The sequence below is a fragment of the Brassica rapa genome, chromosome A01 (assembly GCF_000309985.2).
Source record: "Brassica rapa cultivar Chiifu-401-42 chromosome A01, CAAS_Brap_v3.01, whole genome shotgun sequence".
Lineage (NCBI taxonomy): Eukaryota > Viridiplantae > Streptophyta > Magnoliopsida > Brassicales > Brassicaceae > Brassica > Brassica rapa.
The window spans coordinates 28,264,220-28,291,196 of record NC_024795.2 but is presented as its reverse complement, the minus strand read 5'-3'; the positions used below and the strand labels follow the sequence as shown (position 1 = coordinate 28,291,196).

At 31.7% G+C, this 26,977-nt stretch overlaps 3 protein-coding genes and 1 long non-coding RNA gene across 4 annotated transcripts in view; 2 read left to right on the top strand and 2 right to left on the bottom strand.

The window, feature by feature from the left end:
• Nucleotides 1–2,736, top strand: part of LOC117134126 — a 5,382-nt gene extending 2,646 nt beyond the window's left edge. Inside the window, exon 2 of the long non-coding RNA XR_004458286.1 lies at nucleotides 2,352–2,736. This is a non-coding gene — a long non-coding RNA (uncharacterized LOC117134126). The remainder of the gene's footprint in view (nucleotides 1–2,351) is intronic.
• A 10,404-nt stretch (nucleotides 2,737–13,140) lies between these two features.
• Nucleotides 13,141–19,266, bottom strand: LOC103850014 (lon protease homolog 4, chloroplastic/mitochondrial). Its single transcript, XM_009126717.3, has 19 exons — nucleotides 17,962–19,266; nucleotides 17,591–17,656; nucleotides 17,225–17,422; nucleotides 17,086–17,151; nucleotides 16,972–17,013; nucleotides 16,733–16,855; nucleotides 16,542–16,640; nucleotides 16,272–16,337; nucleotides 16,090–16,176; nucleotides 15,971–16,010; nucleotides 15,723–15,894; nucleotides 15,510–15,634; nucleotides 15,300–15,430; nucleotides 15,113–15,217; nucleotides 14,930–15,043; nucleotides 14,679–14,846; nucleotides 14,472–14,573; nucleotides 13,619–14,266; nucleotides 13,141–13,545 (listed from the first exon to the last, which is right to left on the bottom strand). Exons 1-19 carry the CDS (start codon nucleotides 18,244–18,246, stop codon nucleotides 13,372–13,374), a joined length of 2,811 nt encoding a protein of 936 aa, XP_009124965.1. The 5' UTR covers nucleotides 18,247–19,266; the 3' UTR covers nucleotides 13,141–13,371.
• Nucleotides 19,267–20,023: 757 nt separating this feature from the next.
• Nucleotides 20,024–21,026, top strand: LOC103850013 (transcription factor bHLH150). The gene has a single exon (XM_009126716.3). It carries the CDS (start codon nucleotides 20,249–20,251, stop codon nucleotides 20,843–20,845), a length of 597 nt encoding a protein of 198 aa, XP_009124964.1. The 5' UTR covers nucleotides 20,024–20,248; the 3' UTR covers nucleotides 20,846–21,026.
• On the bottom strand, nucleotides 20,879–26,935 carry LOC103850012 (probable alkaline/neutral invertase A, chloroplastic). Its single transcript, XM_009126715.3, has 6 exons — nucleotides 25,343–26,935; nucleotides 24,540–24,699; nucleotides 24,232–24,443; nucleotides 23,653–24,152; nucleotides 23,536–23,584; nucleotides 20,879–23,450 (listed from the first exon to the last, which is right to left on the bottom strand). The coding sequence occupies exons 1-6, from the start codon at nucleotides 25,982–25,984 to the stop codon at nucleotides 23,124–23,126; spliced, it is 1,890 nt and encodes a 629-aa protein (XP_009124963.1). The 5' UTR covers nucleotides 25,985–26,935; the 3' UTR covers nucleotides 20,879–23,123.
• Nucleotides 26,936–26,977: the final 42 nt, after the last annotated feature.

The following is a 26,977-nucleotide window of genomic DNA, read 5'->3' as shown; positions in this document are numbered from 1 at the left end:
AGAAATTTTAAAACAACACTAAAGATTATAGGCTTTAGTATATAAAGTATTTACCAAAAACTCAATATTTTGTAGGGGTTTAGCCCATAGATTTTGAAAAATTTCAAAAATATGATAATATATTTTTAATGCCTAGTTGCATCCTGCACTAACATATGATGATGTTCAAAGAGTTAATACAAATGTAGAATATGTTAGAAATTTAAAACAACACTAAAGATATGGCTTCAGTATATAACGAATTTACCAAAAACTCAAAATTTTTGTAGGGTCATAGATTTTGAGAAAATTTCAAAAAATATGAATATATTGTTTTAATGCTTGGTTGCATCCTTCACTAACATATGATGATGTTCAAAGAGGTTTGGAGCCTTTGTCGTCTCCGTTTATCAAGAAAATAATAATTTTATAGTGGTTATTCCATCGATTTAGGGAGTGTTATGAATTTTACTAAATTAATTGAAAAAACAATTGAACGATGCTCATTTACCATGAAAAAGAGTTTAGCATACATTAATACAAATGTAGAATATGGTAGAAATTTTAAAACATCACTAAAGATTATGGGCTTCAGTATATTAAGAATTTACCAAAAACTCAATATTTTTGTAGGGGTTCCCATAGATTTTGAGAAAATTTCAAAAAATATGACAATATTGTTTTAATGCCTAGTTGCATCCTTCACTAACATATGATGATGTTCAAGAGGTTTGGAGCCTTTGTCGTCTCCGTTTATCAAGAAAATAATAATTTTATAGTGGTTATTCCATCGATTTAGGGAGTGTTATGAAGTTTTTACTAAATTAATTGATAAAAACAATTGAACGATGCTCATTTACCATGAAAAAGAGTTTAGCATACATTAATACAAATGTAGAATATGGTTAGAAATTTAAAACAACACTAAAGATTATAGGCTTTAGTATATAAGAATTTACCAAAACTCAATATTTTTGTAGGGTTAGCCCATAGATTTTGAGAAAATTTCAAAAAATATGATAAATTTTTTTAATGCCTAGTTGCATCCTGCACTAACATATGATGATGTTCAAAGAGGTTTGGAGCCTTGTCGTCTCCGTTTATCAAGAAAATAATTTTATAGTGGTTATTCCATCGATTTAGGGAGTGTTATGAAGTTTTACTAAATTAATTGATAAAAACAATTGAACGATGCTCATTTACCATGAAAAAGAGTTTAGCATACATTATACAAATGTTAGAATATGGTTAGAAATTTAAAACAACACTAAAGATTATAGGCTTCAGTATATAAAGTATTACCAAAAACTCAATATTTTTGTAGGGGTTAGCCCATAGATTTTGAGAAAATTTCAAAAAATATGAATATATTGTTTTAATGCTAGTTGCATCCTCACTAACATATGATGATGTTCAAAGAGGTTTGGAGCCTTTGTCGTCTCCGTTTATCAAGAAAATAATAATTTTATAGTGGTTATTCCATCGATTTAGGGAGTATTATGAAGTTTTACTAAAATAATTGATAAAAACAATTGAACGATACTCATTTACCATGAAAAAGAGTTTAGCATACATTAATACAAATGTAGAATATGGTAAAAATTTTTAAAAAACACTAAAGATTATGGGCTTCATTATATAACGAATTTACCAAAAACTCAATATTTTTGTAGGGGTTAGCCCATAGATTTTGAGAAAATTTCAAAAAATATGAATATATTGTTTTAATGCTTGGTTGCATCCTTCACTAACATATGATGATGTTCAAAGAGGTTTGGAGCCTTTGTCATCTCCGTTTATCAAGAAAATAATAATTTTATAGTGGTTATTCCATCGATTTAGGGAGTGTTATGAAGTTTTACTAAATTAATTGATAAAAACAATTGAACGATGCTCATTTACCATGAAAAAGAGTTTAGCATACATTAATACAAATGTAGAATATGGTAGAAATTTAAAAAAAAACACTACAGATTATGGGCTTCAGTATATAAAGAATTACCAAAAACTCAATATTTTGTAGGGGTTAGCCCATAGATTTTGAGAAAATTTCAAAAAAATGACAATATTGTTTTAATGCCTAGTTGCATCCTGCACTAACATATGATGATGTTCAAAGAGGTTTGGAGCCTTTGTCGTCTCCGTTTATCAAGAAAATAATAATTTTATAGTGGTTATTCCATCGATTTAGGGAGTGTTATGAAGTTTTACTAAATTAATTGATAAAAACAATTGAACGATGCTCATTTACCATGAAAAAGAGTTTAGCATACATTAATACAAATGTAGAATATGGTAGAAATTTTAAAACAACACTAAATATTATGGGCTTCATTATATAACAAATTTACCAAAAACTCAATATTTTGTAGGGGTTAGCCCATAGATTTTGAGAAAATTTCAAAAAATATGAATATATTGTTTTAATGCTTGGTTGCATCCTGCACTAACATATGATGATGTTCAAAGAGGTTTGGAGCCTTTGTCGTCTCCGTTTATCAAGAAAATAATAATTTTATAGTGGTTATTCTGTCGATTTAGGGAGTGTTATGAAGACTTACAAAATTAAGTGAAAAAATAATTGAACGATGCTCATTTACCATGAAAATGAGTTTAGCATACATTAATACAAATGTAGAATATGGTAGAAATTTTAAAACAACACTACATATTATGGGCTTCATTATATAACGAATTACCAAAATTTCAATGTTTTTGTAGGGGTTAGCCCATTGATTTTGAGAAAATTTCAAAAAATATGACAATATTTTTTTAATTCCTAGTTGCATCCTACACTAACATATGATGATGTTCAAAGAGGTTTGGAGCCTTTGTCGTCTCCGTTTATCAAGAAAATAATAATTTTATAGTGGTTATTCCATCGATTTAGGGAGTATTATGAAGTTTTACTAAATTAATTGATAAAAACAATTGAACGATGCTCATTTACCATGAAAATGAGTTTAGTATACATTAATACAAATTTAGAATATGGTTAGAAATTTTAAAACAACACTAAAGATTATAGGCTTTAGTATATAAAATATTTACCAAAAACTCAATATTTTTGTAGGGGTTAGCCCATAGATTTTGAGAAAATTTCAAAAAATATGATAATATTTTTTTAATGCCTAGTTGCATCCTGCACTAACATATGATGATGTTCAAAGAGGTTTGGAGCCTTTGTCGTCTCCGTTTATCAAGAAAATAATAATTTATAGTGGTTATTCCATCGATTTAGGGAGTGTTATGAAGTTTTACTAAATTAATTGATAAAAACAATTGAACGATGCTCATTTACCATGAAAAAGAGTTTAGCATACATTAATACAAATGTAGAATATGGTTAGAAATTTAAAACAACACTAAAGATTATGGGCTTTAGTATATAAAGTATTTACCAAAAACTCAAATTTTTGTAGGGGTTAGCCCATAGATTTTGAGAAAATTTCAAAAATATGAATATACATTAATACAAATGTAGAATATGGTAGAAATTTTAAAACAACACTAAAGATTATAGGCTTCAGTATATAAAGTATTTACCAAAAACTCAATATTTTTGTAGGGGTTAGCCCATAGATTTTGAGAAAATTTCAAAAATTATGACAATATTGTTTTAATGCCTAGTTGCATCCTGCACTAACATATGATGATGTTCAAATAGGTTTGGAGCCTTTGTGCTCTTCGTTTATCAAGAAAATAATAATTTTATAGTGGTTATTCCATAGATTTAGGGGGTATTATGAAGCTTTACTAAATTAATTGATAAAAACAATTGAACGATGCTCATTTACCATGAAAAAGAGTTTAGCATACATTAATACAAATGTAGAATATGGTAGAAATTTTAAAACAACACTAAAGATTATAGGCTTCAGTATATAAAGTATTTACCAAAAACTCAATATTTTTGTAGGGGTTAGCCCATAGATTTTGAGAAAATTTCAAAAAATATGACAATATTGTTTTAATGCCTAGTTGCATCCTGAACTAACATATGATGATGTTCAAAGAGGTTTGGAGCCTGTGTGCTCTCCGTTTATCAAGAAAATAATAATTTTATAGTGGTTATTCCATCGATTTAGGTGGTATTATGAAGTTTTACTAAATTAATTGATAAAAAAAAATTGAACGATGCTCATTTACCATGAAAAATAGTTTAGCATACATTAATACAAATGTAGAATATGGTAGAAATTTTAAAACAACACTAAAGATTATAGGCTTCAGTATATAAAGTATTTACCAAAAACTCAATATTTTCGTAGGGGTTAGCCCATAGATTTTGAGAAAATTTCAAAAAATATGACAATATTGTTTTAATGCCTAGTTGCATCCTTCACTAACATATGATGATGTTCAAAGAGGTTTGGAGTCTTTGTCGTCTCCGTTTATCAAGAAAATAATAATTTTATAGTGGTTATTCCATCGATTTAGGGAGTATTATGCAGTTTTACTAAATTAATTGATAAAAACAATTGAACGATGCTCATTTACCATTAAAAAGAGTTTAGCATACATTAATACAAATGTAGAATATGGTAGAAATTTTAAAACATCACTAAAGATTATGGGCTTCAGTATATAAAGAATTTACCAAAAACTCAATATTTTTGTAGGGGTTAGCCCATAGATTTTGAGAAAATTTCAAAAAATATGACAATATTGTTTTAATGCCTAGTTTGCATCCTGCACTAACATATGATGATGTTCAAAGAGGTTTGGAGTCTTTGTGCTCTTCCGTTTATCAAGAAAATAATAATTTTATAGTGGTTATCCATCGATTTATGGGGGTATTATGAATTTTACTAATTAATTGATAAAAACAATTGAAAGATGCTCATTTACCATGAAAAATAGTTTTAGCATACAGTAATACAAATGTAGAATATGGTAAACATTTTGAAACAACACTAAAGATTAAAGGGTTCAGTATATAAAGTATTTACCAAAATTCAATATTTTTGTAGGGGGTTAGCCCATAGATTTTGAGAAAATTTCAAAAAATATGACAATATTGTTTTTAATGCCTAGTTTGCATCCTGCACTAACATATGATGATGTTCAAAGAGGTTTGGAGCCTTTGTGCTCTCCGTTTTTCAAGAAAATAATAATTTATAGTGGTTATTCCATCGATTTAGGGTAATTATGAAGTTTAACTAAATTAATTGATAAAAACAATTGACCGACGCTCATTTACCATGAAAAATAGTTTAGCATACATTAATACAAATGTAGAATATGGTAGAAATTTTAAAAACAACACTAAAGATTATAGGCTTCAGTATATAAAGTATTTACCAAAAACTCAATATTTTTTGTAGGGGGTTAGCCCATAGATTTTGAGAAATTTCAAAAAATATGACATATATTGTTTTAATGCCTAGTTGCATCCTGCACTAACATATGATGATGTTCAAAGAGGTTTAGAGCATTTGTCGTCTCCGTTTATCAAGAAAATAATAATTTTATAGTGGTTATTCCATGCGATTTAGGGGGTATTATGAAGTTTTACTAATTAATTGATAAAAAAATTGAACGATGCTCTTTACCATGAAAAGAGTTTAGCATACATTAATACAAATGTAGAATACGGTAAAATTTTTAAAAACACGCTAAAGATTATAGGCTTCAGTATATAAAGTATTTACCAAAAACTCAATAGATTTTGTAGGGGTGTTGCTCATAGATTTTGAGAAAATTTCAAAAAATATGACAATATTGTTTTAATGCCTAGTTGCATCCTGCACTAACATATATGATGTTCAAAGAGGTTTGGCGCCTTTGTGCTCTCCGTTTATCAAGAAAATAATAATTTTATAGTGGTTATTCCATCGATTTAGGGGTATTATGAAGTTTTACTAAATTAATTGATAAAACAATTGAACGATGCTCATTTACCATGAAAAGAGTTTAGCATACATTAATACAATGTGAATATGATAGAAATTTTAAAACCACTAAAGATTATAGGCTTCAGTATATAAAGTATTTACCAAAAACTCAATATTTTTGTAGGGTTTAGCCCATAGATTTTGAGAAAATTTCAAAAAAATATGACAATATTGTTTTAATGCCTAGTTGCACTCCTGCACTAACATATGATGATGTTCAAAGAGGTTTGGAGCCTTTGTCGTCTCCGTTTATCAAGAAAATAATAATTTTATAGTGGTTATTCCATCGATTTAGGAGTATTATGAAGTTTTATTAAAATTAATTGATAAAAAAATTGAAAGATGCTCATTTACCATGAAAAAGAGTTTAGCATACATTAATACAAATGTAGAATATGGTAGAAATTTTAAAACAACACTAAAGATTATAGGCTTCAGTATATAAAGTATTTACCAAAAACTCAATATTTTTGTAGGGGGGTTAGCCCATAGATTTTGAGAAAATTTCAAAAAATATGACAATATTGTTTTAATGCCTAGTTGCATTCTGCACTAACTTATGATGGTGTTCAAAGAGGTTTGGAGCCTTTGCGCTCTCCGTTTATCAAGAAAATAATAATTTTATAGTGGTTATTCCATCGATTTAGGGGGTATTATGAAGTTTTACTAAATTAATTGATAAAAACAATTGAACGATGCTCATTTACCATGAAAAAGAGTTTAGCATACATTAATAAAAATGTAGAATATGATAGAAATTTTAAAACAACACTAAAGATTATAGGCTTCAGTATATAAAGTATTTACCAAAAACTCAATATTTTTGTAGGGGTTTAGCCCATAGATTTTGAGAAAATTTCAAAAAATATGACAATATTGTTTTAATGCCTAGTTGCATCCTGCACTAACATATGATGATGTTCAAAGAGGTTTGGAGTCTTTGTGCTCTCCGTTTATCAAGAAAATAATAATTTTATAGTGGTTATTCCATCGATTTATGGGGTATTATGAAGTTTTACTAATTAATTTGATAAAAAAATTGAAAGATGCTCATTTACCATGAAAATAGTTTAGCATACAGTAATACAAATGTAGAATATGTAAAATTTTGAAAAACAACAAAAAGATAGGTTCAGTATATAAAGTATTTACCAAAAATTCAATATTTTTGTAGGGGGGTTAGCCCATAGATTTTGAGAAAATTTCAAAAAATATGACAATATTGTTTTAATGCCTAGTTGCATCCTGCACTAACATATGATGATGTTCAAAGAGGTTTGGAGCCTTTGTGCTCTCCGTTTTTCAAGAAAATAATAATTTTATAGTGGTTATTCCATCGATTTAGGGGGTATTATGAAGTTTTACTAAATTAATTGATAAAAACAATTGAACGACGCTCATTTACCATGAAAAATAGTTTAGCATACATTAATACAAATGTAGAATATGGTAGAAATTTTAAAACAACACTAAAGATTATAGGCTTCAGTATATAAAGTATTTACCAAAAACTCAATATTTTTGTAGGGGGGTTAGCCCATAGATTTTGAGAAAATTTCAAAAAATATGACAATATTGTTTTAATGCCTAGTTGCATCCTGCACTAACATATGCTATGTTCAAAGAGGTTTGGAGCCTTTGTGCTCTCCATTTATCAAGAAAATAATAATTTTAAAGTGGTTATTCTATCGATTTAGGGGGTATTATGAAGTTTTACTAAATTAATTGATAACAATTGAACGATGCTCATTTACCATGAAAAAGAGTTTAGCATACATTAATAAAAATGTAGAATATGGTAGAAATTTTAAAACAACACTAAAGATTATAGGCTTCAGTATATAAAGTATTTACCAAAAACTCAATATTTTTGTAGGGGTTAGCCTATAGATTTTGAGAAAATTTCAAAAAATATGACAATATTTTATTAATGTCTAGTTGCATCCTGCACTAACTTATGATGATGTTCAAAGAGGTTTGGAGCCTTTGTGCTCTCCGTTTATCAAGAAAATAATAATTTTATAGTGGTTATTCCATCGATTTAGGGGGTATTATGAAGTTTTACTAAATTAATTGATAAAAACAATTGAACGATGCTCATTTACCATGAAAAAGAATTTAGTATACATTAATAAAAATATAGAATATAGTAGAAATTTTAAAACAACACTAAAGATTATAGGCTTCAGTATATAAAGTATTTACCAAAAACTCAATATTTTTGTAGGGGTTAGCCCATAGATTTTGAGAAAATTTCAAAAAATATGACAATATTGCTTTAATGCCTAGTTGCATCCTGCACTAACATATGATTATGTTCAAAGAGGTTTGGAGCCTTTGTGCTCTCTGTTTATCAAGAAAATGATAATTTTATAGTGGTTATTCCATCGATTTAGGGGTATTATGAAGTTTTACTAAATTAATTGATAAACACAATTGAACGATGCTCATTTACCATGAAAAATAGTTTAGCATACATTAATACAAATGTAGAATATGATAGAAATTTTAAAACAATACTAAAGATTATTGGCTTCAGTATATAAAGTATTTACCAAAAACTCAATATTTTTGTAGGGGTTAGTCCATAGATTTTGAGAAAATTTCAAAAATATGACAATATTGTTTTAATGCCTAGTTGCATCATGCACTAACATATGATGATGTTCAAAGAGGTTTGGAGCCTTTGTGCTCTCCGTTTATCAAAAAAATAATAATTTTATAGTGGTTATTCCTTCGATTTAGGGGGTATTATGAAGTTTTACTAAATTATTTGATAAAAACAATTGAACGATGCTCATTTACCATGAAAAATAGTTTCGCATACATTAATACAAATGTAGAATATGGTAGAAATTTTAAAACAACACTAAAGATTATAGGCTTCAATATTTAAACTATTTACCAAAAACTCAATATTTTTGTAGGGGTTGTTAGCCCATAGATTTTGAGAAAATTTCAAAAAATATGACAATATTGTTTTAATGCCTAGTTGCATCCTGCACTAACATATGATGATGTTCAAAGAGGTTTGGAGCCTTTGTCGTCTCCGTTTATCAAGAAAAAAATAATTTTATAGTGGTTATTCCATCGATTTAGGGGGTATTATGAAGTTTTATTAAATTATTTGATAAAAACAATTGAAAGATGCTCATTTACCATGAAAAAGAGTTTAGCATACATTAATACAAATGTAGAATATGGTAGAAATTTTAAAACAACAGTAAAGATTATAGGCTTCAGTATATAAAGTATTTACCAAAAACTAAATATTTTTGTAGGGGTTAGCCCATAGATTTTGAGAAAATTTCAAAAAATATGACATTATTGTTTTAATGCCTAGTTGCATCCTGCACTAACATATGATGATGTTCAAAGAGGTTTGGAGCCTTTGTGCTCTCCGTTTATCAAGAAAATAATAATTTTATAGTGGTTATTCCATCGATTTAAGGGGTTTTATGAAGTTTTACTAAATTAATTGATAAAAACAATTGAACGATGCTCATTTACCATGAAAAATAGTTTAGCATACATTAATACAAATGTAGAATATGGTAGAAATTTTAAAACAACACTAAAGATTATAGGCTTCAGTATATAAAGTATTTACCAAAAACTCAATATTTTTGTAGGGGTTGTTATCCCATAGATTTTGAGAAAATTTCAAAAAATATGACAATATTGTTTTAATGCCTAGTTGCATCCTGCACTAACATATGATGATGTTCAAAGAGGTTTGGAGCCTTTGTCGTCTCGGTTTATCAAGAAAATAATAATTTTATTGTGGTTATTCCATCGATTTAGGGAGTATTATGAAGTTTTATTAAATTATTAGATAAAAACAATTGAAAGATGCTCATTTACCATGAAAAATAGTTTAGAATACATTAATACAAATGTAGAATATGGTAGAAATTTTAAAACAACTCTAAAGATTATAGGCTTCAATATATAAAGTATTTACCAAAAACTCAATATTTTTGTAGGGGTTAGCCCATAGATTTTGAGAAAATTTCAAAAAACATGAAATATTGTTTTAATGCCTAGTTGCATCCTGCACTAACATATGATGATGTTGAAAGAGGTTTGGATCCTTTGTGCTCTCCGTTTATCAAGAAAATAATAATTTTATAGTGGTTATTCCATCGATTTAGGGGGTATTATGAAGTTTTACTAAATTAATTGATAAAATCAATTGAACGATGCTCATTTACCATAAAAAATAGTTTAGCATACATTAATACAAATGTAGAATATGGTAGAAATTGTGAAACAACACTAAAGATTATAGGCTTCAGTATATAAAGTATTTACCAAAAACTCAATATTTTTGTAGGGGTTAGCCCATAGATTTTGAGAAAATTTCAAAAAATATGACAATACTGTTTTAATGCCTAGTTTCATCCTGCACTAACATATGATGATGTTCAAAGAGGTTTGGAGCCTTTGTGCTCTCCGTTTATCAAGAAAATAATAATTTTATAGTGGTTATTCCATCGATTTAGGGGGTATTATGAAGTTTTACTAAATTAATTGATAAAAACAATTGAACGATGCTCATTTACCATGAAAAATAGTTTAGCATACATTAATACAAATGTAGAATATGGTAGAAATTTTAAAACAACACTGAAGATTATAGGTTTCAGTATATAAAGTATTTATCAAAAACTCAATATTTTTGTAGGGGTTAGCCCACAGATTTTGAGAAAATTTCAAAAAAATATGACAATATTGTTTTAATGCCTAGTTGCATCCTGCACTAACATATGATGATGTTCAAAGAGGTTTAGAGCATTTGTCGTCTCCGTTTATCAAGAAAATAATAATTTTATAGTGGTTATTCCATCGATTTAGGGGGTATTATGAAGTTTTACTAAATTAATTGATAAAAACAATTGAACGATGCTCATTTACCATGAAAAAGAGTTTAGCATACATTAATACAAATGTAGAATACGGTAAAATTTTTAAAACAACGCTAAAGATTATAGGCTTCAGTATATAAAGTATTTACCAAAAACTCAATATTTTTGTAGGGGTTGTTAGCTCATAGATTTTGAGAAAATTTCAAAAAATATGACAATATTGTTTTAATGCCTAGTTGCATCCTGCACTAACATATGATGATGTTCAAAGAGGTTTGGCGCCTTTGTGCTCTCCGTTTATCAAGAAAATAAGAATTTTATAGTGGTTATTCCATCGATTTAGGGGGTATTATGAAGTTTTACTAAATTAATTGATAAAAACAATTGAACGATGCTCATTTACCATGAAAAAGAGTTTACCATACATTAATAAAAATGTAGAATATGGTAGAAATTTTAAAACAACACTAAATATTATAGGCTTCAGTATATAAAGTATTTATCAAAAACTCAATATTTTTGTAGGGGGGGTTTAGCCCATAGATTTTGAGAAAATTTCAAAAAAATATGACAATATTGTTTTAATGCCTACTTGCATCCTGCACTAACATATGATGATGTTCAAAGAGGTTTGGAGCATTTGTCGTCTCCGTTTATCAAGAAAATAATAATTTTATAGTGGTTATTCCATCGATTTAGGGAGTATTATGAAGTTTTATTAAATTATTTGATAAAAAAATTTGAAAGATGCTCATTTACCATGAAAAAGAGTTTAGCATACATTAATACAAATGTAGAATATGGTAGAAATTTTAAAACAACACTAAAGATTATAGGCTTCAGTATATAAAGTATTTACCAAAAACTCAATATTTTTGTAGGGGGGGGTTAGCCCATAGATTTTGAGAAAATTTCAAAAAATATGGAAATATTGTTTTAATGCCTAGTTGCATCCTGCACTAACATATGATGATGTTCAAAGAGGTTTGGAGTCTTTGTGCTCTCCGTTTATCAAGAAAATAATAATTTTATAGTGGTTATTCCATCGATTTAGGGGGTATTATGAAGTTTTACTAAATTAATTGATAAAAACAATTGAACGATGCTCATTTACCATGAAAAAGAGTTTAGCATACATTAATAAAAATGTAGAATATGATAGAAAATTTTAAACAACACTAAAGATTATAGGCTTCAGTATATAAAGTATTTACCAAAAACTCAATATTTTTGTAGGGGTTAGCCCATAGATTTTGAGAAAATTTCAAAAAATATGAAAATATTGCTTTAATGCCTAGTTGCATCATGCACTAACATATGATGATGTTCAAAGAGGTTTGGAGTCTTTGTGCTCTCCGTTTATCAAGAAAATAATAATTCTATAGTGGTTATTCCATCGATTTGGGGGGTATTATGAAGTTTTACTAAATTAATTGATAAAAACAACTGAACGATGCTCATTTACCATAAAAATAGTTTAGCATACATTAATACAAATGTAGAATATGGTAGAAATTTTAAAACAACACTAAAGATTATAGGCTTCAGTATATAAAGTATTTACCAAAAACTCAATATTTTTGTAGAGGTTAGCCCATAGATTTTGAGAAAATTTTAAAAAATATGACAATATTGTTTTAATGCCTAGTTACATCCTGCACTAACATATGATGGATGATGTTCAAAGAGGTTTGGAGCCTTTGTGCTATCCGTTTATCAAGAAAATAATAATTTTATAGTGGTTATTCCATCAATTATGGGGGTATTATGAAGTTTTACTAAATTAATTGATAAAAACAATTGAACGATGCTCATTTACCATGAAAAATAGTTTAGCATATATTAATACAAATGTAGAATATGGTAGAAATTTTTTAAACAACACTAAAGAATATAGGCTTCAGTATATAAAGTATTTACCAAAAACTCAATATTTTTTTAGGGGTTAGCCCATAGATTTGAGAAAATTTTAAAAAATATGACAATATTGTTTTAATGCCTAGTTGAATCCTGCACTAACATATGATGATGTTCAAAGAGGTTTGGAGCCTTTGTCGTCTCCGTTTATCAAGAAAATAATAATTTTATATTGGTTATTCCATCGATTTAGGGAGTATTATGAAGTTTTATTAAATTAATTGATAAAAATAATTGAAAGATGCTCATTTACCATGAAAAAGAGTTTATCATACATTAATACAAATGTAGAACACATGTTAATCACAGAATTGTTACCCATTATAGTCATAAACTGGTAATTAAAATGTATAATTTATAGAAATATAATAAAACATTGTATTATTTCTTTTCTATTTAAATTCATCAATATATATGTTTTCACTGACACTTTAAATATTTTATATTATTTATCAGATAATTTCTAAAAATAAATTTATTCAACAATACATCTTAAATACAAAAAATAATCTAATTAAAATATAAATCAAAACTTATCATTTTGTCAAGAAAACAATTATCTTTTTATTTATATTTAAATATATTTAAAATATATAAATTTTTTTTGTAAATTAATATTATTAAATGATGAGTTTTTTCTTTTAAGTGTAGTTGGCAACAACAACAACTAGGAAGATCTCAAGTGAGTGAGACTTCTCAAATTTCTTCTTCTAATGGTCATACCCAAAGGCTAGCTCGAAAATCTGCTCATACTCATCGACAAAGTGAACATCAAGCCCTTCTTTCACGTTTTCTGGAAGCTCATCAAAATCTTTACGGTTAGCCTCAGGAAAGATTATCATCTTCACTTGACACCTTCTTGCAGCTATAGTCTTCTCCTTAACCTGTGAGATGTTTAAGTATTATTTAACAACTTAAAAGAAACTGAGAAGGCTATAAGTGTAGCGTGTGACTTACTCCACCTATTGGAAGTATTCTACCGGTGAGAGTGACTTCTCCCGTCATTGCAAGATCCTTCCTTACAGGCTTCTTCATAGCAAGTGAAAGCAACGAAGTGATCATTGTGCATCCTGCGCTTGGACCGTCTTTTGGCGTGGCTCCTTCTGGAACGTGTAGATGAAGCTTTGAGTTCGCCAAGAAGAGGTTATCAGGTTCTTTCTCCAGCATGATTCTTCTGGCGACCGTGTGAGCTATCTGTGCGCTTTCTTTCATCACACTCCCAAGCTGGCCTGTTATTCGAAGACGGCCTTTGCGTTCTACTTCTTCCACAAAGGTTGTCTCTATGTATAGCGTTGAGCCACCCATGGATGTCCAGGCTAGACCCATTACTACCCCTACTGGTGTCTTTTCATAGATCTTGTCTGTGTGGAAAACTGGTTTGCCTAAGTAATCCGCAAGGTTTGATTCTTCAATCATAACCTTTTCAGCTACCACTCCACTCTGCTCAGTCTTTGTTGCTGACTCATCTGTCAAGACAGTGGATCCTTCTGTAGAGGTCTCTGAATCAGTCTTGGCTAAAGGTTTAGTATCTTCAGTGTCAGTCACATCAACAGAAACTGCAGGCACTACCGTGGATGCTCTTTGGCGTACTAGTTTAAGTGCAATCTGCCAAAGAAATCAAATGGTGTTAGATTCAAGTAAACAACTAGGCCTAAGCACATTTATCTGAACCAAAATAACCAAAACCGATCCGAAAACTAAAATAACTGAACCAAAACCTAACCGAATTTTGTAAATAACCGAACAGTTCCTAAATCTCTAAAACCGGCCGAGTCCAACAGTTTGGAATGTAAAATTCTTGTGAATATACCTTACGGTAGATCTTCTCAATGTTCTTGTGGAGACTTCTAACTCCAGCTTCTCTGCAGTAATTTTCAATCAAAGAAAGAAGAGCTGCATCGCTCACACCAACCTGGCAGGATTACAAAGATCTTGAGAAAATCTCTCACAACAAGAACACATTCAAATAATGAAGGAAAAGAAACTAAAGAACAGCAATTGTTAAGAGAGTGAGGACCTGTTCAGGCTTGATGCCACAGTCTCTGCATGTGTTTTTAACCAAAAAGTCTCTAGCAATATGCAACTTCTCATCAGTGATATACCCTGCTAGACTAATCACCTCCATTCTATCTAGCAGTGGTTTCGGAATCGTATCTATCACATTTGCTGTGCACACAAATAAAACCTGCAAAAAAAAAGTCAAACACAGTACTGCCAATAATGTAGTATTGCATATGAAAGAAGTATAATATAGTATTGGTAACAAACCTTGGATAAGTCAATAGTAACATCAAGATAGTGATCTCTAAAATTTGCATTCTGCTCTGGATCCATAACCTCCAACAACGCACTGGCTGGATCACCAGAGTGTCCCTTTCCAAGCTGACAAAGAAACAATGGACAAACATTAACCAATGTATCTCTAACCAATTCAAATACTAAAAGACTTACCTTATCAATCTCATCGATCAGAATGATAGGATTCTCTGTTCCCACAGTCTTTAGACACTGGACTAACTTTCCAGGCATGGCACCAATGTATGTTCGACGATGTCCCTAAACACAGTAGAGAACATATGATTTTAAAATCTATGCTTAACAGATTTTGAAACATTAAAGCTTTGACATGTAGTATTACATTAATCTCGGCAACATCAGATAGTCCACCAACAGAGAACCGGAAGAACTTGCGGTCAAGCGCACGTGCTATAGAACGGCCTATGCTAGTTTTTCCTACTCCAGGTGGCCCTGAGAGACAGATGATCTTCCCTGTTGACACATTTTAACAAACTTTCAGTTTCATAACTTAAAAAGTCTTTTCAGTAAAGAAGAGTGAAACTAGAAAGACCTTGAGAAGTGCCTCTGAGACTTCCCACAGCAATAAACTCTAGTATTCTCTCTTTCACATCAGATAAACCATAATGATCCTCGTTAAGAATCTTTTCTGCTCTTAAGACATCAAAATTCTCATCACTGCAAACCAAGTTTAATATGAGTATTATAACTGAGGCTTCTCAATCAATGCAAACAGGAAAAGAAACCAATTACACAATAGCAAAACCTGATGTTTCCCCACGGTAGCACGGTCAACCAATCAAGGTAGTTAAGCGTCACATCAAACTCGCTTGAAGTTGGTTCTAAAAGCTGCAGTTTTGTAAGATTTTCTTCTATGACTTTTAATACATGTTTTGGTATCTTGTCTTTATTAACTTCAATCCTTTCCTTAAACTTCTCTGCAGAAAAGAATAAGACTTTATCAACATCTGAAAAGTTGAATCTCTCTATTAATGTACTACTGGTAGTACTAACCAGAAAATGCAGATTTGCCATCTGTCTCCACCCCAAGCTCCTGCATTTGTAACACACGATACGTATCAACCAATGATACTATAGAGCAGACATGATTTGAGAGGCTGAGATGAATAAACCTTTTTTATAGCCTTTAGTTGCTCCTTTAGCACGATTTGTCGTCGCTCACCACTAAATTTTTCTTCAACAGTTTTTGCTATGGATGCCTAAAATCATAAGTGATGATGAGGTATTCATTGTTAGATTAAAACAACCATTTACAAAAAAAAGAAATATGGAAAGTGAAGGCATGATGAAGTACCTGAATCTTGTTAACTTCCACTTCTTTTTTCAGCAAATCTAGCGTCAACTCCAGACGTTTATGGACCTGGATGGAACAAACCAATATGAGAAGCTGACTAATAGTGAAAAAATATCATCCTTTTTGAAGTAATCTCAGATTCAACACTTAAAATTAATAGACTTATGGTTCAAAAAATCGATATTTTGAGTGCCTAGATTCGATTTTTTTTTTAAAAAAATCATTTTGTTTAGGTCCGAATACCAGTTTTTATAACACTGGTTTACTTACATCCAGTTCTTCAAGAACTCCCTGATTTTCATGTTTGTTAGCGCCAGAGATCCCAGCTCCAAAATCGGCTAAATGTTGATAATTGAAGTCACCTATATGCTGCATAAATTGAAAAAAAAAATCTACTAAGATACTGATCATTTTGACATATTATGCAATCACAAGCAGTGCAAAATATGAAGAGAGCATGCCTGAGTATAAGTCCGAACTTGATCTCTCCATAGTGAAGTTGTCTTTAAGACATCCCTAAGTGTCGACATAACTTCAAAGTAAGTCGCCTTGATGACATCATCGTCCTTATCATACGCCTTGTTCTGCAGGAGAAATAACAAAGGCACACACATAACAAAGACTCATAAATTTTCAAAAGGAAACAGAAACCACAAGTCTTGTATAACAAAAAGGAAAGGGAAGAAACAGAAACACACACCTTTATATGTTCAACTTTGACTGATAGAGGATCTTCACTCACCTGTAACAAAAAAACAAATCACATTGTTTTGTCAATAACACAAGTCTATACACAGCAATAAGATTAACTTACCATATCTGTTATACGAAGACGTCTGCGACCAATGAGTATGACTTGCTCACCTTGGATACTTGAAATCTAAAAAAAATTAGCAATTGGTTAAAGTCATTTTCAAACAGAGACTAAACGTGCAGCATCAAGAGAAGGGTACCTGAGCAAGTGTGCCAACTTCGTGCATACGGTTGAGCAACTCTTTGCCTTTAAACTTCTCTAGAACATTCTCTGTCTCACAGGTAGTAGAGGAAGAAGATGAATCAGCTGAAGCCTCGTCATCCTTCAAAAGGAAAGCCCCTGCGTATGGAGTTTGTCTCCTCATGCTCTCTTGTAAAGCTTCAATTAATTTACGATCCTACACACACACACAAAGCAGAGACAATAAACATCAAAGACAGTCCAACCTAGTGGACAGCAAAACATGGTCGGATCAAGACACAACCGTATGAATTTTTTATTTATTTAAAATTAAAATTCTTAAGAAATGTTTATATCCCCAAAAAAAATCTCCGTAACAACATACCTTGACATAGATTGGCATGTAAAACCCAGGGAAAAGAGGCTTCTTGGGCAACGGCAATGCTATAACCTGTAATTAAACAACACCAAAGCTATTAAAGGTTCCACCTTTACCTCCTTTTGGTAATTAAATTGCATTCTCTATATGATCTGACTAAATCTAAAGCATATGAAAATGCATTTCAACAAACCCATGATCACAAAACTATTAAAGGTTCTACCTTTGCCTCTTTTTTACTAATTGAATTGCATTCTCTATATGATCTGAGGGAATCTAAAGCATAAGCAAATGCATTTTCAACAAAACCCATGATCACAAAACTCTTAAAGTTTCATAAAAATGTAAACTTTAAGAAAAATAAAAATTATACAAACCGTTTGATAATCGTCGAGGCTAGTAGTGGTCGTTGAGACAACAACCGCAGAGGACGATTTCGTGTCGGAAGCTTCGGGATTCGACGCATCTGACTTGGGATCGGCGGCGGCGTCACTTTGGTTAGAGCAGAAAGCGCGACGACTCAACTCTTGGGAGCTCCGGTTCCATCCGGTTAGCTGACTCAGTGCCTTGAAGAGTGGAGTCTTAATTGGGTTTGACCCGACCCGAGGAGACGGATTAGAGTGATGGATGGTGTGAGCGGTTGAAGAGAGGAGCTTCAGCATGACGGGAAATTAGGGTTAGGGTTTTGCCCTGAGAGACAAGAAACCGTACGAGTTGTGTCTGAAGACGGGAGAAGAAGCAGAGAGGGTGTCAAAGCCCTTCATAAACCCCTTGAAAGGTATTTAAAATAGGAAAAGGAAAAAAATAAGGGAAAATCCAAAAGTGGAAAGATGGAGACGACGTCGTTTTTGTTTGAACCAAACCGGACCGGGTAGAGTTTGGGCCTTAAAAGTGGGGAAATAATTATGTTTGGGCTTTATGTTGACGCATTTGCTTTCAAGTAACCATATACTGTAAACGGGTCTGATAAAACAACTAAGCAAATATTCTAGTCTAGTTCTAGCATCCTGCTTTAATATAATCGTTGACAAAAAGATTACTACTACCTCTGTTTCTTAAAAAGTAAATTTTTAATATTTTCACTTATTTAGAAAAAAACAGATTAAATCGCTGCTATTATAAATGTATTATTTTTGTTATGACCAATTTCTGATATTTTTAACCAGTAGTCATTTAATTAGTTTTTTTTAAGAGTTTAAAATTTCTGCATAGTAAATATAAAACATTTATTTGTATAAAATAATTTTTTTTCTAAAACATATATTTTAAAATGGAATGGAGAAGATATCAGATGTGCGTATATACATTGTCTTAACAAATAAAAATGATTAAGAGAGGAACAGTATTTTTGTCATGAAGCAAATCATTGTCATTATTATTAGTATTATTGTCTTGGATGGGGATAACAAAGAATCAATGAGGATAACTACTAATCATTTGATTTGGGAATAATAAACAAAGGAAAAAGGGAAAAATTAAGAAGAAGATATCGAAGCGTGTCTGACGCAAGGAGGCCAATCTCTCTGTCATGACTCATGTTTATAGCTAGAAACCCCACATTTACTTTGCAAATTAGATACTTTTGTTTCTCAATTTTAATTTTCGATTTTAATTATTTTACAGCTAAGTAATTTGGATATATCAGATGTAAACTATACATTTTGAGAAATATATATTGTTATTCACTTATTTGGTATTCATATATTCAATTTTCTTTCTACTTATAGACTGATTGACAAGAGGAATCCAAGACTTAAATTTAATGCTTTTCGAAAAGATCAACATGATTAAATAGTTATTTTCATTAATGGAGGAAAAGTATAAAGAACATGTTATATGTTTCATAAAACACCAAACAATGAAAAAAAAATCAAATTGGAATATAGAAAAATCGTGAGAGAAAATTGTGGATGATAAAAAGCCATAATACTAAGCCTAGGTCATGAAAGAAAACACCATCACATGCATCTTCTCCTTTTCTTATGGTTTCTTATGTTCATTGTTTAAAAATGGACATTAATTTTTTGTTTCTTTATGTTAAATTTTGTTTGATAGCTATGTGTTCTTCTATCTACTCCATTGGTTATATTGCCACCAATCATTAGCCTCCACTTATTACATCAAATTCCTATCGCAATTTTGTTCTTTTTGTTACCAAAAATCTACAAATCAAATAAATACACGTCATAGCACATATTTTACGCCGCTCACCATCATAAATAGACATGTAAAAAGCTTAATTTGTAGTCTATGTGTAAAATATATATTAAAATATAAAAATGAAGATAGCTATTTTTGTTCCCGTCAAATAAAATGAAGATATTTTATTCCTTATTTATATCTTCAACTTTAAAAACAATATAATTTTAGGAAACTGATATTTTTTTTTTGCATTCACCGGGTCAATCATAATTGGCCAATGTGAATTTAGAGGTACAATTATTCAAGAAAAGAGATCTAAAATATAGTATTTAATTCGAAAAAGACAAGAAAATAAACAAATAAAATATGCTAGAAAATCATTGCATTAGAAGTGGCCTCTCCCAAATGTTTATATATAGAGATTCCTCCAATGACTGAATTATTATATCAAGAAATAAGAAAGAGCTCGACTTGTTCCTCAGAAGATTCAATAATATCAAACTTCTTGAATAACGCTAAAGAATGAATCATTCAACGTCGTCGTCGGAGGTAGAAGGGACTGAAACAATCCCTTTTGGCCGGAGACTGCAAAGAGGAGGGCAGAGAGTTTTCGCTCCAAAGCTTTTGGTGGCTCTTCGTCGATCAAGAAGATGTTCAGAAGCTCCGGCGAGACATTTTAGTCGGAGATGGAGAGCCACGGCAGCGCAGAAGGCGTATTCCTTAAGACTCTACGATGCTCTCCGGCGTTCTCGGCGAAGCACAACGGTTCGGGACACGGCCGACAAAGTGCTCGCGGCTACGGCTCGTGGAACGACTCGGTGGAGCAGAGCCATATTGGTGAGCCGGTTCGGGAGGAGTCTGCGCCGGCACAAGCATACAAAGCCGGCTTCGGGGGTCAGGGGAGGTGGAGGGAGGAGGAGGAAGTTGTCGGTGGTGGGATATCGTGTCCGGGCGTTAGGTGGGTTGGTGCCGGGTTGCCGGAGAACGGCGTTACCGGAGCTTTTAGACGAGACGGCGGATTACATAGCGGCGCTGGAAATGCAAGTCCGAGCCATGACGGCTCTAACGAAGATTCTGTCTGAGTTTCAGCCGTCCGTTAAACTCGGCTCAGCTTTATAGCCGATTGCATGAGCCGTTGGTGTGTATTATTTGTTTTGGTTATTCTTTTACGCATTTATAATCCGAATGTTTGATAATGTATTTAATCAAGTGTTTGCAATGGGGAAAAATGTCAAAAATCATCACGAGTTGGACGAAAATATTGCGTATTCTTGTTGTTGTTCAAACTGTTTCGATGTCATTTCATACTTTTGTGAGTTGTAAGTATTTGCTTCAAAATGAAATTTGGACACCATAAATGGCTCAATGCTAATCTTCATGGCAACTTTGTAATTAATATTTAGCAAAAAAAAAATCTAGTTAATATATAGTGTTTAAACGCTTTCCATCGAATATTTGAATTCGAGGATGAGAATTCAGTACTCTTCAAGTTCTAGGTTCGACCAGTTAACTAATCCACATTAGAGGATATAAATATTTTTTCTCGAAAAAAAAGCGATATAAATATTTTATAAATGTAAAGGACAAAGTATGTATCTAATTTCGGGCCCATTCATCCAGCACAGATTTGAATTTATATTTTAAGAAAACTAAATTCGATATTTATAAGCTATATGCCAAAAATGAAATTAAAATGAAGTATAAATATATACGAGAAGGCATGTGCATGCAGACCCTACGGTCCGACTCTTTTGTTCAAAGTGGGTCGCATGTGAGAGACCTCTTTATCTGAAATTGGTTTCTTCTCGAACAGTTTTTTGTTTTCTCTTTATAGCTTTTAAAAAATTCATATAATAAAATGATAATAAGTTAAAATAGACTTTCGTGTGCCCTACATCTAAACAACTTTGTGAAACAAAATGAGTGCATATATCATACTTTGTCCTTACATATATGTATATTTTGTTATAAGTAGATACAATAAGTAGAGACCAAAGCCAATCGGTTTATTGTCTGAACGTGGTTATTTCAGCTGATTGGAGAGATTACTTCAGTCTTGATGATATGAACTTAAGTACAAATGTTTGAAAAATTAAAGAACATGATTACGTTTACGTTAGCTATGCAGGACTATGACTTTTTTTTGTGTGTTAGGCAACGTGTATAATCGGTTACAACAACTAAATTTCAGAAGCATTTTGTAAAATACGATCTATAAGATAATAACTAAATCAGTTGCCCAAAAAAAAAGGACAATAACTAAACTTGCTAAAAGTATATCCAATCAAGATTGAATCACAAACCTGTCCAGTTGTTTGCATGTCAAGTTGTCAACCATTAACCTTGAGTTATGGTGTTATGTAAAATACCTATAATACTATATGATATGCAATGAGGATCCAGTTTACTAGCCTATTAGGGCCATAATAACGATATTACTTGTAAGTTGTCCTAGATCAACATGGTTATGTTGATCGATCCATGATTTTAAAAAAAGTCTAATGGGTAAAAACCAAGAATATAGATCACGGATTACAAAAAACAATTGAAAGATGAGAAATTTTTTGGCCATTGAAAAGGTGACACGTCTGAAGAGTAAAGCCTCAAGAAAACAAAGAGATGACAACGAAAACGGATGGAGACGTGAGAGAGAAGGTGGCATAATAATTGGGGTCAAGTATGAGATGTCTTCTTTGTTTCCTTTAAGGCTCAAGGACCACCCACCACTTTCTCACCTCCTAGTCCCTTGATTTATTTACCCTTTATTTATTTATTTGTATAACTATCCTCGTAGCATCTCGGATTAGAACCTGGCTAATCCTTATTTAGAATGTTTTATTAACATGGGACTTTACCATTAATTAACCTTTTTTACGGTGGCTAATCTTGTAACCACAAAACTCAGTATATCCTTGAAAATTTTGCCATATTTGGGATCCCACAATCTACAAAAACATGTCCCCTAGGTTATGAAGGAGTGGTCATTTTCTTATAGCATCGGCATATAAAGTGTCATTCTCAATGTATACATACACGTTGACCCTTAAAAATCGACCCATCAGAACTTGTGGGCATGATCTTATATATATTTGTCTCTTTGTTTAACACTTAACATTGGACCCCAGACGCAGCCGGCCAAACCAATTAGGGTTTAAGAGCCAAATATTTTTTTAACTAATACAATATACCAGCTTCTATACAGTCAAAATTGTTATTTACTATTACTTTGGTTAACATGTATAACATTACCGGACAACATAGTACTTTTCTTTTACTAATTGTTGAAAAGTACTACTAGTGTCAAGTGTCACCCACTATTTTCTTATATACAAAACTCACATGATATTTGTTGCAACATGAACTTTACATCTTAATCCAGTTCGTCAACAAAACCAATTTAGATAAGAATCTGAGATTTTGCTGCAGCCCTAGAGCAACTCTTCCGGCCTGATTTGGTTAGAACGCAAACGCAAGTCTCTAGAAGCTCAAGATCTTCTTCCCAGAACAAGGAAGATGCCATTTCAGGATTCTGCAATAGTTGCTTGGCAGTCAAGAAACCAGCAATTGTCCAGGTCTGGTAAAGCCTGGACTTTTTTCCAATGAACTTCCCATATCTTGTATCGTAGTACTCAGGCCACCGGTCAGCTTGGAGCCTCTTCTCAGCCAATGTAACTGCTTTCTCTGCTAGTTCTGGTCTACCCATCTTCATGCATGCCAATGTGAACTGAAAACATCCAAATACATAATGTAAAGTCCTGGTGAATATACGTTGCGTGTGTTTTACGCTATTGCTAAGAATCTATGCTTACTTGCCAAAGAAGTGTTGGCCATGACCCGCCGTTATGGTAAGACCAAGGCCTACAAAACATGCAACGAATACATAAAGGAAGTCTAGTCCATTTTAAGTGATAAGCTACTTTACTAACGTGTTCTTTGGATCACTCCCAGTGATTATATGCCACTCTGAAGACTCCAAAGCAGGGAAGCATATCTTTAGTGGCATATGTCCAATGAGATCATCCCATTTCTCTTCAATCAAATTCAGTATAGCTTGGTTCTGTCTTGGTGTTCCCAAAGAAGAAATAATTGACCAAAGGTTTCCCAAAGTGAAGAACCTAAAGTCCATGTGAGCAGGCTGGAGGTTTCCTACAAGAAAACCACACCTATGGCTTTCAGGAATCCAGTCCATTAACCACGGAGAAACCTGGTCCGGATAGATGTTGAACTTGTTGGTTGCATCAGTAGAGTACTCCTCAGTTTTATAACGGTATATCTCATTGATTTTGCCTTTATCAACCCAATAGTTTTCTCTAATGTGAAATGATATTGCGCTTAGCCTGTTGTTAATGGTCCTTACTAGGTTCTTGGAGCTATCATTTATAGTTATCATCTCACGAGAAGACCGTAGAGCAGAATAGAACAAAGCCTGTGGCAACAAAACATAGTTAACTTTTCTTGTTTTGAGATTTTTAAAATTCAAGAAACAACTTGTTTTGGGGAGTTACTTGGATCTCAAGAGGGTGACCATGAATACCCATACGTCGGTCTATCATGCAAGAGCCATCAGTGACTAATAACGTTGGAAACATATCAAACCCATCCGCTAAACACAAGTTTGCAATCATCTTTATCCCTGTCTGCACATCTACCCTCTCTTGCAACGAGTAGTCCCCTGTGATCTTCCCATATGCTCTCAACAGTATTATCCACCATAAACCTGAGATGATTTATTTAATCAACACTTATTTCTTCTTAGCTAGCACTACTATCACAATGTAATAGTCTCTTGATCTGTTTATGCGAAAGTACTGACCAGAATCAACAGGAGCAACACGACCTATAGCTGACTCACCAAAGTCTGGATCAAGAACCTCTTCGAACTTGTCCTCTTCAAGCGGTGAAGTTCTGACTTTGAAACTCGCAGGCATTAGTCCTTGTCCTGGACTATAACAGTCAACAGTTTTCTCCCAACTCTGTAAACAGAACACAACGACAAACACTAAGATCATTTCCAATCCAACGTTAAAACTCAATTTAGTGTGGCTTTCACACAAAAACATCTTCAATCCAACCCTAAAAATTACACTATTTTATTGTAAATTTTGGTGTAATACTATTCACCATACTAAACACTGGTCACCTTTTTATTAATAAAACATTAAAAAATAAGTTGTCAATAAGAAGATAAATAATAAAACATTAAAAAATATGTTGTCAATAAGAAGATAAATAAATACAAATTAGTAAATTAAAATTTTATAATAAAATAGTATATGTATTGAAATAATTTATTTAAATATTATTATATACTGAATAGATTTTTGAAACAAATTATTGTAAATTGTTTTTATGTAATATAATTACATAATAATAATTATTATATACTGAATGCTAAAAAGTTATTATTATTTATATTGTAAATATTAAATAATAACAAAAATGTAATATAATAATGAAAATAGCTTTTTATTATGAGATTTGGGGTTGTAGTTGGAGAATAATATGTTTGTAGTGTTGAAATTACACTAAAATAGTGTTGTTTTAATACCCTAAGGTTCTATGTCATGAATGCAAACTCTTTGATGTCAGTATAACATTGAGAGAATGTATTCATACCTGCAGCTGCAACGTGTAAAGAAGGAAGTTACGAACAATCTCGCCTTCTCCCTTCATCAAGAAAGCAAGAGCCGAAGGTACAAAGTCCCTAACAAAGACCTGATCATAGTTTAAAGGTGCTGTATCGGTTGGATCATTAGCAGCCATGGTTCCTACAGGAGAATCACAGTATGTCACTACTGATTGTCTCAGCAACCTCCAAGCTTCCTCCTCGATTTCTTTTCTTCTGACATTCTCCAGACCGTCCTTATCTATGTTTCTGACATCTCCATTGACAACCTCTTCATCTTTCTCATCTTCTTCTAGCCTCTCAACGGTTAATGGCTTCACATTTAAGCCGTTCTTGGCTATTATTTTATCCAATGTCGGATCCTTTGTGCATATCCTGGAAGCAGAGAGGTTTCTTGCCTCAGAAGCAACCTGAGTTGTAACAGAACTTGGCCTGTTAGTACAAAACTGTACAACATTTCTCAGTTTGGTGATTCTATATGGATCTTGATTGTTGATGTTTTGGTTTATGCAGCGGGAATGATGTGATTGAAACGCGGTGTCTCTAGATGGAGATAGTCTTGTGAAGGCACGGAGAAGGCATTTTGAGGGTCTCATCGTTGAGTTTCCAAGAAAAGCTATAGCATTCATCATCAGAATCCAACATCCAAGATTGCAAATGACAAGTTTGAAAAGGAAAATAAGTTTTATTTTTGTGTGTTCTTTATATATCTGAAAAATGTGAATCCTGAAATGGGAGATTGGTTTTAGGAAGAGAATGGTTTGTGGATATTGGAACTAGTCTACGGCTAATTTGATGTTTCTATTAATATACCAACTTATAATATTTTTTTATTCCTCTTTTTAGCTTTCTCCATTCAATCTATTTCGGTAATATTAAAACTTGCAATGTGGATTGTAATGAAACTTTCTTTTTTTTGGTCAATTTTTTTTTTTTTTTTTTTTTGGTCAATGTAATGAAACTTTCATAAATGTGCTTTGCCAAGTTCTTTTCAAAAATCTGTGTGTTTTCTTGTTCAGCGAAAATGTTACTTGTTTATTTATTCTAACTGATTTAGAAATTTATGTAGAGAAGTATTTTGTAAAATTTAATAATTTTAAATTTCACAAAGGGATTTTCATTTATATTTGCAATTTCGTAAGTTTTTTCAAACGTATGTATTTGTATTTTGGATTTCAATATAAGAAACCTTTCAAATCTAGTAAATATAGTGTGAGATCAAATTAATAGACTAATTGAAGTGAAAGACGAAGAGGTTAAAAAACTCAAAGTTGAGATAAGCTTAATGTCTGGTCACTGGAAATATAAGACTAATGAACTTAAATCTCATGTGAATCCCAACTAGAATTTTCAATAAAAGTTTCAAAATTTTAAGATCTTGATCCATCTGTTATATTCTCAATGGAAGTTTCAATTCTTTGATTAAAAACAACAGCAGGAGAAACAGAGACACCAGATCAAGATTTGAAGAAGAAGATACTGAAGCTAGAGTTCTGTCTTCAAGAAACTAGAAGCCAGACAAGAAAGCTGAATAGGGTAAGTGTTAAGTTCATTACTCTTGACATTCTTGTTTGCATGGATCAAAGGGTTTTTAAAATTCTTTTGTTGTATGGTGAAGGGGGAAC

Excerpts from the sequence above, each read along its gene's own strand:
- LOC103850014 (XM_009126717.3), bottom strand. The coding sequence starts at position 18,246 with ATGCTGAAGCTCCTCTCTTCAACCGCTCACACCATCCATCACTCTAAT. Across the intron at positions 15,218-15,299 it reads CTGATGTTGCCGAGATTAAT|GGACATCGTCGAACATACAT; the intron begins GTAATACTACAT and ends TACTGTGTTTAG. Across the intron at positions 15,044-15,112 it reads TGATCGATGAGATTGATAAG|CTTGGAAAGGGACACTCTGG; the intron begins GTAAGTCTTTTA and ends TTTCTTTGTCAG.
- LOC103850013 (XM_009126716.3), top strand. The coding sequence starts at position 20,249 with ATGAATCATTCAACGTCGTCGTCGGAGGTAGAAGGGACTGAAACAATC.
- LOC103850012 (XM_009126715.3), bottom strand. The coding sequence starts at position 25,984 with ATGATGAATGCTATAGCTTTTCTTGGAAACTCAACGATGAGACCCTCA. Across the intron at positions 24,153-24,231 it reads GTCACCCTCTTGAGATCCAA|GCTTTGTTCTATTCTGCTCT; the intron begins GTAACTCCCCAA and ends TTGTTGCCACAG. Across the intron at positions 23,585-23,652 it reads GGGAGTGATCCAAAGAACAC|GCCTTGGTCTTACCATAACG; the intron begins GTTAGTAAAGTA and ends CATGTTTTGTAG.